Source organism: Magnolia sinica, chromosome 2 (genome assembly GCF_029962835.1).
Source record: "Magnolia sinica isolate HGM2019 chromosome 2, MsV1, whole genome shotgun sequence".
Lineage (NCBI taxonomy): Eukaryota > Viridiplantae > Streptophyta > Magnoliopsida > Magnoliales > Magnoliaceae > Magnolia > Magnolia sinica.
This window is the reverse complement of record NC_080574.1, coordinates 40500972-40514268: the sequence shown is the minus strand read 5'-3', so window position 1 is coordinate 40514268 and position 13297 is coordinate 40500972. Positions and strand designations below refer to the sequence as shown.

At 42.7% G+C, this 13297-nt stretch overlaps 1 protein-coding gene across 1 annotated transcript; it reads left to right on the top strand.

Annotated features, from left to right (window-relative positions):
• The first annotated feature begins 3933 nt into the window (after nucleotides 1-3933).
• On the top strand, nucleotides 3934-6139 carry LOC131237012 (glycosyltransferase family 92 protein RCOM_0530710). Its single transcript, XM_058234619.1, has one exon. It carries the CDS (start codon nucleotides 4077-4079, stop codon nucleotides 5766-5768), a length of 1692 nt encoding a protein of 563 aa, XP_058090602.1. The 5' UTR covers nucleotides 3934-4076; the 3' UTR covers nucleotides 5769-6139.
• Nucleotides 6140-13297: the final 7158 nt, after the last annotated feature.

Here is a 13297-nt window from a genome sequence, read left to right as displayed (position 1 = left end):
TCTTATGAACTGGTTGGATGACAAATAAACACCACCGTGGGCCTTAGGAATGTTTCAATGGTGGAAATCAATAGTTCTACTGTTTCCTGTGGTATTGTCCACTTGAGCTTTTGATATATTTAAATTTTTGTCTCAACCACTAAAATGATCTGGAAAAACGGATGGACGGCCTGGATAAACTACATGCAGTCACGATGGGCCCAACAAAGTTTACTCAGTACCATAAGAGGTTACTCAGTATGCAGTTCAAACGCATATATCCAACTAACAGGTTCGCGCCCCCTGACTGTGTACCATACACGTGGCACATCTGAATTACAATTCGAACCGTTGATCTCACAGGCTCCGCCATTCTTTGGCCGCTGACCAAAATTTTCTTTATTGGACAATCCTAACCATCTAATAGATGGACCTTTTCTCATTGACTGTCAGCTATTGCTGATTCTTTTTAGCGTTTAAGTGTCTATTAATCAAAGCGTCTGGATGGTCCAAACACTATGATTATGGGCTATGGTCCACTCATTATTTGAAATATCAGATTAACGGTTTGGATCCCGTCCATACATGCCACGATTGCGGAAATAGCACATAGAGTTACTGGATCTCGTTCCCATTTGAAAATGGACGAACACATGGGCTTCAACAGGTGGATATGTGTAGGCTTTCAGTTTGTACAAGTTAGCCCCCCCGTTTCGATGATCCAAACCGTTGGTCTGTTCCGACCCACTGAGATGCACCATTTTTAAAACATAGACTGAAGATCCTAGCCGCCAGTCTTGGGCCTCGTTGTTATTCCTTTGACCATCTATTTTCTGGAAAGATTTGAAGATTTCTTTTGCATGATCCAGCCAAGGTAGGTCCCATCAAGTACTCCAAGGGTCTGGATCACTTAAACGATGGGCCCACAAGCCAAAACATGAGAAATCGTGGAAACGTGTTTTCCACTAGCCATCGTTGAAAACAATCAACTCCTCATCCCGTTCAATATAATAGTAGAAAAGTAGAAGGGCAGTTCAGTAATTTCGCTTTATTTCTCGCAAACAAAACATGCGAAGATGTAAAAAGCTGCCAGAGGCCCGGACCCAGAGACGTCCCGCACGTGCGCGGATTGGGTGGATCCCGGGATGCACTGAGGTCGGTGGATCCCTAACTGTGGGGTCCACTGTGATGTATGTGCCTTACATCCACACAGTCCATTCATTTTGAAATATTATTTTAGACCGTGATTCCAAAATGAAGCAGATTTAAATCTTATAGAGACGATAGCACAGGAAACAGCCGTGACTGAATCCCCACCATTAACATGGGGACCTCCCAAATGTTTATTTAGCATCCAACCTCTTTATAAGGTCAAAAATATCTGGATTAAGATACCAAATAAATATCATCTTGATCCAAAACTTTTGAGGCCCACGAAAAGTTTTTAATTGTTGATTTCCACTGTTTTCTGTATTTTGGTCCACCTAAAATTTGGATCTACTTCAATTTTGGATTCATGACTAAAATGATTTTTCAAAGAAGATGGACGGAGTGGATATAAATTATATCCATCAAGGTTGGCCCCAGGGTCAGGGATTCGACCCACCTTGGTGGATCCCGGGATCCACCGAAGCCGTGCCCGTCCCGCACGCCGCGGGAGACCCGTTTGATATTCATATTTGTCTGCCTCGGGGGTTTTGGATTCGGCGCGCTGGTCAGGACCAATCATTCGTCGCCTAATATACTCCAATTGAGCAGTGGAGGCTTCATCCAGATCGTCCATATCATTGTCTCTCCAAAATCCAGATCGTCCATATCATTGGATCTCCAAGTGAACAGCAGGAATTTGATTTAGTATTAAATAGACGTTCTGGATGATATTAGATCAACTAATTAAGGAACTCCTTTTAAGTAGATTTTTACCCAAGGGCCATCTAAGCAAAGAATCACTAATTGGACCGTTCAGATTACTTCCACAACATGACGTTCTTAGAGGATATATCCAGCAGCGATGGTTCAGAGTCGGTCCCTGTCCCTTCCCTACGTAAAACCATCCCTAGACCGACGCACTTTCCAGGATATTTTATAAGGAAGAAAAACATATCTGACTCAAGTCGTCTGCAATACAATGTGATGATCCAGACCGTTGATTAAGAAGTCAATGAGTTAGAAGGTCGATTTAGTTTTAAAAAAAAATCGTTCATCAAAGATCTCCTCATCGATGGTCCACTTTCTAACTTAACTTCACATGAACGGTGATAGTCCCCAAGGAATCCTCTATAACACCTTATATACGTAGGTAAAACACCGGAGATCCGTGGGGCCACCTTATTGTAAGTGTCACATCCTCTCCGTCCATCAAGTACGCTCCTTGATGATGGTCCCTCAGCCTAAAAATCGTCTCGATCGAAGACTCAGATTCGCCACAGTGAGTGTTGCGGAGGATCCCGCCGGTCCAATTCTTACCATGTTACGGGGACCGGAATCCTCTGTACCCATGTTGCAGGCAGATGGGATGTAAAACATCCAAGCTCTGTGGGTCCCACAATATTGTATATGTAAATCCACTCCGTTCATCAGGTTAGAATCCTTATTTGAACCGTACATACTAAATACAAGCCTGATTCAAAATTCAACCTGAGTTTTCTATAGGCTGACTTTTCTATCTTCATTTCAGCCCAGTGACTCACACCTGATTAACGGTTTAGTTGGAAGTGCACCTTACAAAAACCTATGGTTGGGATGCCATCCCTATTGATCACAATGGTGTGGTCCATCTGAGTCTTAACAGCCAGTAATCGAGGATAGAACGTGATGGACGGAGTGGGTTTACACATACAAATGGTTGTCACAGAGCTCAGGTGTTGTATGGTATTCCTGTCCGTACTGCAGGTGGCCCTGGACAACAGACGTTGAAAAAACGGTCCAGAAAATACGTTTCAAACGGATCCCGATTGCATAGTACTGAATAAACTCTGCAGGGTCCACTGTGAAGTATATGTCGTATCCACGCCGTCCATCCGTTTTATCAGTTCCTTTTAAGGCAAGAAACGAAAATTAAGGCATATCCAAAGATCAAGTAGACCACACCAAAAGAAATAGTGGGGATAATGAAGTCCACCGTTGAAACCTTCCTAGAGCCCACAGTGATATTTATTTTTCGGAAAAACTGTTCAGGAGGTCACACAGACATGGACGAAGCTGGACCTCACATATATGTTTGATCCAAAACTTTGTGGGCCTCAAGAAGTTTTCAACGGTAGACGTTCAATCTCAACTGTTTCATGTGGTGTGATACACTTGAACTTTGGATATTCTTAAATTTCGGGCTCATGCCCTAAAATGATCCAGAAAAAAAGGATGGACTGCATGGATAAGATACACCCACCACAGTGGGCCCCACAGAGTTTACTCAGTACGAAATCTGCATACGTTTCAAACTCAACTCCCCCATTAATCCGTGTCCGTTTAAGTTCACCTCCCCATTATTTCATTAACTCTGACTATCTCCGATCAGTGAGACTATTTCCTTGGTTTTTTTTTTTGGGTAAGCATACAGGCGTGTGGCCACACATGTGCCAGCATGGCACATATGTGCGAGATCCAATCCATCCATCGGGCTTGGTCCGACCTTCTACATGTTTTCCAAAAAAATAAACTGATCCCTCAGAAAGCAGGCCCCGATACTGAATACTTCAGCCATGTTTTTTCAGAGCCTTACATTTGTTTTGAAATCTGTGACCCACTTAAGTAATGGATCAAAATAATTCTTTGACTGGACCATCAATATATTTGTGCCGTTCTAATGGATGGATCCGATTCGCGACCTGTCGTGCCTTGAAATCACGTGTATGTGAGCTTTATGTGCACACGCGTGTGGACTTAACAAAGCCCTTCCAGGGATAAGATACCATTCAACAGATAAACCGATAAATTAATATTCTCCAATGCGGAGACATCACGCGGTGGAACAAAACAGACGGTTTTGATCATCTCGCGGTGGGCCAGAACAGGAGTGTCGTGAGAGCAATCTTTAAAACCCCCTTTCCCATTCTTCATTTTCTCAATCCCATGCGAACCCCCTCTCTCTCTCAGACATGCCTGAAAAAAGGAAGAAGATGAGGATAATCCGAACAGCGGCACCGTTATTCTTCGTTATCATCTCAGCTTTCCTCGTCGCCTCTTTCTACCACAACGTCTTCCACGTCCATCTCCGTCATCTTTCTCCGTCATCTCTCTCCCCCTCCAAAAACCAAAACCCTAACCTCGCCATCCGAGAAGACCTCATACGCGGACCCGACCCCTCCCCACTGCGGGCCCCACCCGACTCCATCCTCTTCCACGACTGGGAAGTCCTCGTCGTCCTTCCCGAAAACCCCTTCCCCTCCTCCGCCTCCGCCCTGGGCCACACGTGCCTCTTCCAGGATGGAGCCGCGTCACCCGCTCTCCCCGCCGGCGTCCTTCCACGTGGGGCCCGCGCCACCTTTAAGTGCCGGATGCCCTTCAGCGTCCGCCGCCTCCGCCCGTTCTTCACGCCCGCCCTCACCCGCACGCCGGAGATCTTACGCGCGACGCCGGCCTTCGTCGGGAATTCGCCGGAAATGCTCCGGTGGAGCTCGCTGGCGTACGAGTCCATCTCGACCGAGGACGACGTCATCGTCTTTGCCAAGGGCGTCAACGGTCGTCAGGGTGTCAACGTCCCGCCTTCTGCGCTTCGCTGCATCTTCGGTAACGGCGTGACAACGGCCGTCACGAGCTCTGTCCAGGAAGTCTTCCGTTGCGGGAAGCCCGACCGTCCGATCCCCGGTGACGAGGTCAAAATCACCCTCGAAATCAGGACCGAGAGCGTAGACCGCGCACACCCCTCCGTGGCGCTCTACGCACCCCGGCAGCGCACGTTAGCCGCAGAGGCAGAGCCCGCGCTAATATGCGCCTGCACGATGATGTACAACTCGGGGAAGTTCCTGAGGGAGTGGGTGATGTATCACGCGACGATTGGAGTCGAGAGGTTTGTGTTGTACGATAACGGCAGCGATGATGACATGGCAGATGTGGTTGAGAAGCTTCTAGAAGCCGGCTATCACGTGACCACGATCCTTTGGCCGTGGCCCAAGACGCAGGAGGCCGGTTTCTCGCACTGCGCTGTTTCGTACAGAGATACATGCAAGTGGATGGCGTTCGTCGACGTGGACGAGTTCATATTCTCACCATCATGGACCAATGCATCACAGCCGTCAAAACACATGCTCGAATCCTTCTTACCCAAAAGCCCATCATCGTCATCATCACCATCACCGTCCATCGGCCAAATAGCATTGAAGTGCTTTGAATTCGGGCCATCCAACCGTCAGTCCCACCCGAAAGAAGGTGTCACGCAGGGTTACACGTGCCGCAGGCGGATCGAGCAACGGCACAAGTCGATCGTGCTGTTGGATGCAATCGACTCATCCCTCGTGAACGTGGTCCACCACTTCAAGCTCAAGGACGGATACCGGACACTGAGGCTGTCGAGGGAGGTAGCGGCGGTTAACCATTACAAGTACCAGGCCTGGCTAGAGTTCAAGAAGAAGTTCCGGAGGCGGGTTTCTGCCTACGTTGTAGATTGGCGGAATCCCACGAACCTCGCATCCAAGGACCGGACGCCTGGGTTAGGCAACAACCCCATCGAGCCCGTAGGGTGGGCTGGAAAGTTCTGTGAGGTGAATGATAGCCGGTTGAGGGACGTGAACCGGCAGTGGTTCGGGTTGGAGTCGCCGACTGGGTACAAATTGGCATGGGAAGATGGATAAGGAGCGGTCGAAGGGGGTCGAGCCTTTTTGGGTTTTTGGTTTGGACCAGTGGGTCACGGTGGTCTGATCTCAGCTTGACCGTTCATGCATGCATTTAAAGATTGAGGAACGTAAAAGTGGAGAAGCTATGCGTCATTGTTCGGTGTATAAGCTTGCGTTACGATCGTATCAATAAGGAATGGACTGCGTTGAGGCACCCCCGAGATGGGACTTTACTGCTTCAAGATTATTCTTTTGGGGAATGGATGGTCTGGATGAATTGGAATATGCTGAAGTCTGGTACTATATGTTTGACTATTCCTCGTGTACAAAATAGAACAAACGAAAGCATTTATAAGAATAGTAATAAATGATTTTTTTTTTTTTTGTAATTTTCTTCTACCTGAAAGTCTATTAAGCCACAGATGAGCCACGAAGAGAGAATTCTGATGATGGATCTTGGCCGTCCGTGGAAAATTGTTGAACATGGAGCCTTGTTTCGAACTCTCTTTTGTATGATACGTGTAGTTGCTTTGCTTAATAGATGGTGTGTTCTAGTAATTTGGTAATCCTACACCTTCCTTCCCACCGTGTCCATACGATAGCTTACCTGAAAGGTATGAGCCGTCTCTACATGTATTTATACATGTGTGTGTATATATATATGGAAAAGGTTCTATGCGGTCGTGCTCATGGGAACTTCCCATGAGGTCGAGCTGTGTGGGCCCCACCGTGATGCTTGTCGACCATCAACACCGTGCATTTGATGGGTCCACTTTAAATTATGGGATATCCCAAAAATCATCCGTATACAGAACTCAGGTGGGCCATACCATCTAAAAGCATGTGAAGACATGCCTAAAACATATAAAAGCACTTGGTGGGGCCCACCTGAAATTTGGATGCTTCTGAAACTTGGTCTTAACCCTCATCCAAGTGGGACACACATAATGGATGGGCTGGATTTGCAAACCACATCTCGGTGGGCCCAACAAATGATTATGAATTTTTTAATGGAGGGTTGCCCCTCTCAACTTCTGTATGTGGTGTGGCCCGCACAAGTCACGGATTGACTTGATTTTTGAAACCTAGGCCCACCATGGAATGGTGCATCTGACTGATGGGGTAGATGTTCAACAAGCATCTCGGTGGGGCCCACACAGCTCGACCTCATGGGAAGTTCCCATGACCTCGACCGCATAGTACCTTTCCCATATATATATATATATATATATATATATATATATATATATATAGAGAGAGAGAGAGAGAGAGAGAGAGAGAGAGAGAGAGAGAGAGAGTAATGGTCTCCCGTGGTGCGGTCCAATTCTCAGTGGTATTGGGAACTTAGACCAAGGTAGATGTAATAAGTTAGTGAAATCTGCTCTAAGTATTATTTATTGATGGAAATTTATCCATATGGCTAAAAAAAATCTGAATTAATGATTCAAGTGAGCCACACCAAGGGAAACAATCAGAGAGGGGACACCTACTGTTGGATTTTTACATGGCTCACGGTGATGTTTATGTGAAATCCAATCCAACTATTATCTTTTTCATGAAAATTCATACATGGGGACAAAAAACTAGGCCCATGAGTGATTTATGTGGGCTACACCAAGTGAAAAAATTTGAATGAGGGATATTCTTTGCGCCCACTTGAATTATGAATGTGGCTAATGTTTTAGCCCAATATCTAAATTCGTATCACACACACTGTGATTGGAGTGGATTTCACATACACATCATGGTGGGGCCACCCCCAGCCCACCCTATCAAGCATGCAATCTGGGATCATTACCTATAAGCATGTAATCGTTTGTGACGTGAAGGAGCTTTGCGCGAGCAAATCAAGATGGGAAGAGCTTGGATGGGCCTCATAGTGATGTGTATTTTAAATCCACTCCAATCACAAGGTGTGTGATGTGAATTTAGATATAGGGCTAAAACATTAGCCACATTTATAATTCAAGTGGGCCACATAAGAAGAAATAGTGCAAAGAATATCCCTCATTCAAATTTTTTCACTTGGTTTAGCCCACATAAATCACTCATGGGCCTAGTTTTTCGTCCCCATGTATGAATTTTCATGAAAAAGATAATAGTTGGATTGGATTTCACATAAACATCACCATGAGCCATGTAAAAATCCAACGGTAGGCATCTCCTCTCTGATCGTTTCCCTCGGTGTGACTCACCTGAAAATTTAATCCTGATGATTTTTAGCCCTATGGATAAATTTCCATCAATAACATAATACTTAGAGTGGATTTCACTAACTTATTACATTACATCCACCTTGTCTAAGTTTCCAATACCACTGGGAATTAGACCGTACCAAGGTCTCCTGCAGGTTGGTTCGCAGGAGACCATTACTCTATATATGTATATATATGTATATGTATGTATACACACATACATACATACATATATATACATACATACATACATACATACATACATATGTATGTATGTATGTATGTATACATACATATATAGATACATGCATATATCCCACGGAACTCATGCGAACGCTTTTGAGAACTCATCATATGTGAAGTGACTCCAAAATCTGAATGGTCCATGTGAAGGAGCATCTTGTGAAACCCCTAGGCCCAATTTTTTCTTTGATCCAAAACGTTGGTGGGCCATGAAAAATGAAAACAGTTTCCTCCGTTGATTTGCATTTATCTTTAATATGGCCCACCAGAATTTTAGATAAGGGTAAAAATTTGTCCTTTGGGGTTTCATGGGATTCCGCATCACATGGAGAACTCATCATACATGAAGTGACTCCAAAATCTAAACAGTCCATGTCATCTCATGAAACCCCCTGTGCCCAATTTTTACTTTGATCCAAAATGTTGGTGGGCCATGAAAAATGAAAACAGTTTCCTCCCTTGATTTGCATTTCTCTTTAATATGGCCCACCAGAATTTTAAATCAGGGTAAAAATTTGTTCCTTGGGGTTTCACGGGATTCCGCATCACATGGACCGTTTAGATTAGTGCGCAGGTGAGCATGACTCTCTCTCTCTCTCTCTCTCTATATATATATATATATATATATATAGAGAGAGAGAGAGAGAGAGAGAGAGAGAGAGAGAGAGGCAAGCTCATAAGGGATCAATTTTTACCCTGATGTAAAATTGATCTGGTGTAGAAAAGAGAGATGCAAATCGGAAACCGTTTTCTTTTTTTTTTTTCCTTAGACCATCAAAGTTTTGGATCAAAGTAAAAGTTTGGCCTTGGAGTTTTCATGGGGTGTTGCATCACGTGGACCTTTCAAATGTTGGATTCACATCATGTATGATGAATTCTCAAAAAGTTCTCACGAGTTCCATGTGAATTGGTGGGTAGCTGAGCGTTGGGCTATATATATATATATATATATATATATATATATATGGGAAATGGTTCTATGAGGTCGAGCTGTGTGGGCCCCACCATGATGTGCGTCGAACGTCTATCCCATCAGTCAGATGCATCATTTCATGGTGGACCATGCGCTTAAAAATCAAGTTAATCCATGACATGGGTGGGCCACACCACATACAACAATGGAGAGGGGTTATCCTCCCATTAAAACATTCATAATCATTTATTGGGCCCACTGAGATATGGTTCACAGATCCAGCCCATCCATTGTGTATGTTCTACTTGGATGAGGGGTCAAATAAACTTTCAGTAGCATCCAAAACTCAGATGGGCCCCAACAAGTACTTTTATATGTTTTAGTCATGTCTTCGTATGATTTTAGATGGTATGGCCCACCTAAGTACTTATATGGCTGATTTTTGGGATATACTATAACCAAAAGGGGACCCATCCAATGCACAATATTGATGTTTGACACACATCACGGTGGGGCGTCAACCCCTTGCTGCTGACGTCCAGCGTCCAAGGACGCCGCTGCTGCTGCTTGGAATGGGTAGGGACGGTGGGTCCCACTACTGGTCCCACCATGATGTATGTCGACCATCAACACCATGCATTTGATGGGTCCCCTTTAAATTATAGGATATCCCAAAAATTAGCTGTACATAGAACTCAGGTGGGCCATACCATCTAAAATCATGTGAAGACATGCCTAAAACATATAAAAGCACTTGGTGGGGCCCACTTGAAATTTGGATGCATCTGAAACTTGGTCTGACCCCTGACCAAGTGGAACACACATAATGGATGGGCTGAATTTACGAACCACATTTCGGTGGGCCCAACAAATGATTATGAATGTTTTAATGGAGGGTAACCCCTCTCAACTTTTGTATGTGGTGTGGCCCACCAAGTACGGATTGACTTGATTTTTAAGCCCTGAGCCTACCATGGAATGGTTCATCTGACTGATGGGGTAGATGGTCAACACGCATCACGCCGGGGCCCACACAACTCGACCTCATGGGAAGTTTAAGTGCTATGTTGTAAATCTAGCACCCTGTATTGTCAAATTTTATTGTGCGAAAACACTTCGGAATGTTTGACTTGTTTTGATAGATGGAATATTTACCTTCAAGTTCAAATAGATGGAAAGTTCACATTCATTCAAAGATAAGCTTCATGTTATCTACATTGACATTTAGTGTGCTACAATTATGTATGTCCAACTACGAGAACAAGTTAAAGTTCATCAAGTCCAAGTGCACTATTTCAAGCTCAAGTTCGAGTGCATCAAGTGACCGATGTTTCAATTTCAATTCTCACATTTAAGGTATACCTGACCCTAAAAAGACCTTAGGATTAGGTCATTAACATTGCATGTTTAGTTTAGGTCATAATACTTATTTTAGGCTTTGCTTCGACTAGTCCTAGTCTTGGTTCGACTAGTCCAAGCACTGGCTCGACTAGTCTAGGGTATTTCTCGACCAGTCAAGGATTTTACTCAAAAAATTGGATAAGGTTGTTTGTTCTTCGACCAGTCGAGTTGGACTCGACTCAAAGTCTAACAACGCTTTTTTTATTTACTCGACCAGTCGAGCGTTATGCTTGACCAGTCGAGCAAGCCACTTGACTAGTCGAGGGTCTATTTTATCTGATCGTACCAGAAAATTTGAAAGTTGGTTCTGCCAGGACTAGCCGAGCCAAACCTTAGACTAGTCGAGGGAATCAAATTGCAGCCTATAAATAGAGGACATTTCTCAGATTTTTTCATTCATTCCAAGCCAATTCAAGCCACCACTCTGAGAGATAAGTCCCCACTATTGTAAAGCTATTGTGAGATATTTAAAATTTATTTTAATAACTTTTTGGTTTCTTAATTTTTTGATCTCTTGAATCCATTCTATTTGATATAAAGGGAGATATTACTTTAACCCTTTTTGAGATCCAAGAAATTGAATCCAAGTAGCTAAATGTTGGATTTAATTTAAAACTCATCTAGACCTAAAACCCCTTCATTTGTGAGATTGAACTTTGAACATCCTCATCTACAAAGAAGCAGTTTTACCGCGTACATCAAAGATTATTCTTCAGATAAGTGTTGTATTTCAATTTTCTGTATTTTTAGTTTGTGAGATTTAGGCAAGAAAATCTCTATTTGTGGTTTTGACTGAGATCAGCTAGGAAAATATCAGCGTGGGGGCTTTTTTTTTATTGTGTAAGCCCATTGAAAAACACATCTGTAAAGGTTTTAAGGTGAACATTGGAAAACCTTCTTTCTTAGGGAAAGCCAATATCCGTATGGATATTGGGAGTGGAGTAGTTGTGTGGCTGTTTGCGAACAGTTGGTGTACATACATGAACCACTATAATTCTTGGAGTTGTAGTGGATGATTATATTTGATTATGTGTGTGAATGTTGTAATCTATTTTATGCTTTTGTGGTGAATGTTGTAATAGCTAGGTTTATTTCTTTTACCTCTATATCAGTTTGAGTTTTTGATACTTACCAACGTTTTAGAAATTAGGTTGTCCTATCATAAGCCATTGGTTTTTGGTGTAAGGTTGTCCTTAGAATAACGTTTATATCAACCTCTCAATACCTGTGCATTTAAGGTTGCTTTAGATTTCTACTATTTGGGATTGATAAGTGCTATCTTGTTCTAGTTCTTTCTTAATTCTGCATTTAAATTTAAATTTGGCATAGTCCTATTCAACCCCCCTCTAGGACTCTTAGATCGGCCTTTTCTGAGTAAAGCGATCTCGAGCTCTTAATATGTCAAATTTTGATAACCTTTCTATTACTAGTCCACCACTATTTGATGGCTCCAATTATGCTTATTGGAAAGCCCGGGTGAGAATCTTTATGAAATCCATTGATGAAAGTATGTGGCAAGCAACGGTTACTAAATGGAAACCACCAATGACTGAAGTTCTAGGTACTAATGGAACCAAGTCCATGCAAGTATCGCCTTATTATTTATGGACCACACCTCAGAAAAATGAGAGCAGTACTAATGCCAAAGCTTTAAATGCAATCATTTGTGCATTATTACCACATGAGTTCAAAAGAATTATATCTTGTGATACTGCAAAACAAGCTTGGGATATCTTAGAAATGACATACGAGGGAACAACTATTGCCAAAAAGTCTAAGGTTCAAATCCTCACCACTAGGTTTGAGGAAATATGTATGGAAGAAAATGAATCATTCATGGACTTCTATACAAAACTGAATGATATAGTCAACTTTATGTAGGGTCTTGGAGATAGCATCCCATAAAGCAAAGTTTGTGCAAAAATACTGCGCTCGCTTCCTGAGAGATTTAATTCCAAGGTGACTGCTATTCAGGAACTTAGAGACACTGATAGTATGAGGGTGGAGGAACTTGTTGGTTCACTTTAAACTTACGAGTTGAATTTCAAAGCTCCAAAAGGTAAATCTATAACTCTTAAATCATCCAAATGTATTTCTCAAGATAGTAATTCTAATTGTGAAAACTCAGAGGTTAACATGGCCTTATTAGTTAAAAAGTTTTATAAGATTTTTATAAGCAAAAAGAGAGTTGATTTTCAAAAACCCTCTGAGAAGAAAAAGGGTAAAACTAAAAATTAAAAATTATTAAAAGACAGTCAGCGTTTCAACTGCCATGAATATGGGCATTTGACAAATAAGTGCCGTAAAAGGGGCAAGCCAAAGAGAAAAGGCATGTTGGCCACATGGGATAAATCGTCCTCCTCTGAAACTTCTGCTGAGTCGGATGATTCAAAACCTAAATCTTCAAGTGAAGTCAAGGCCTTAATGACTCTAGCCAGAGTCGCTTCCACAGATAGTTGTGATACATCTGAATATGAAAATGTGAGGAGTGACCCTGAAAACGAAGACGATCTTCAAGATGCCTACAATGCCCTATACAGGGAGAGTTATAAGATTGTTGTCAAGCTTAAACTTTAAAATGAAAAGTTTCTAAAATTAAAAGAGGATTTTGAAAACTTAGTTTTAGAAAAGTTGCATATTTCTGATTGTTTTGAAAAAACTAAATGTGATTTAGATTTCAAAACATCTCAACTTGAAAACCTAAAATCAGAAAATGAGAAACTAAAAATGGAAGTCTCTTCCCTCTTGAGTTCAAAGGATACTTGGAGGTATGCCCAGGGAGACCCTAAACTAGA

Coding starts and splice junctions, on each gene's coding strand:
- LOC131237012 (XM_058234619.1), top strand. CDS start 4,077: ATGCCTGAAAAAAGGAAGAAGATGAGGATAATCCGAACAGCGGCACCG.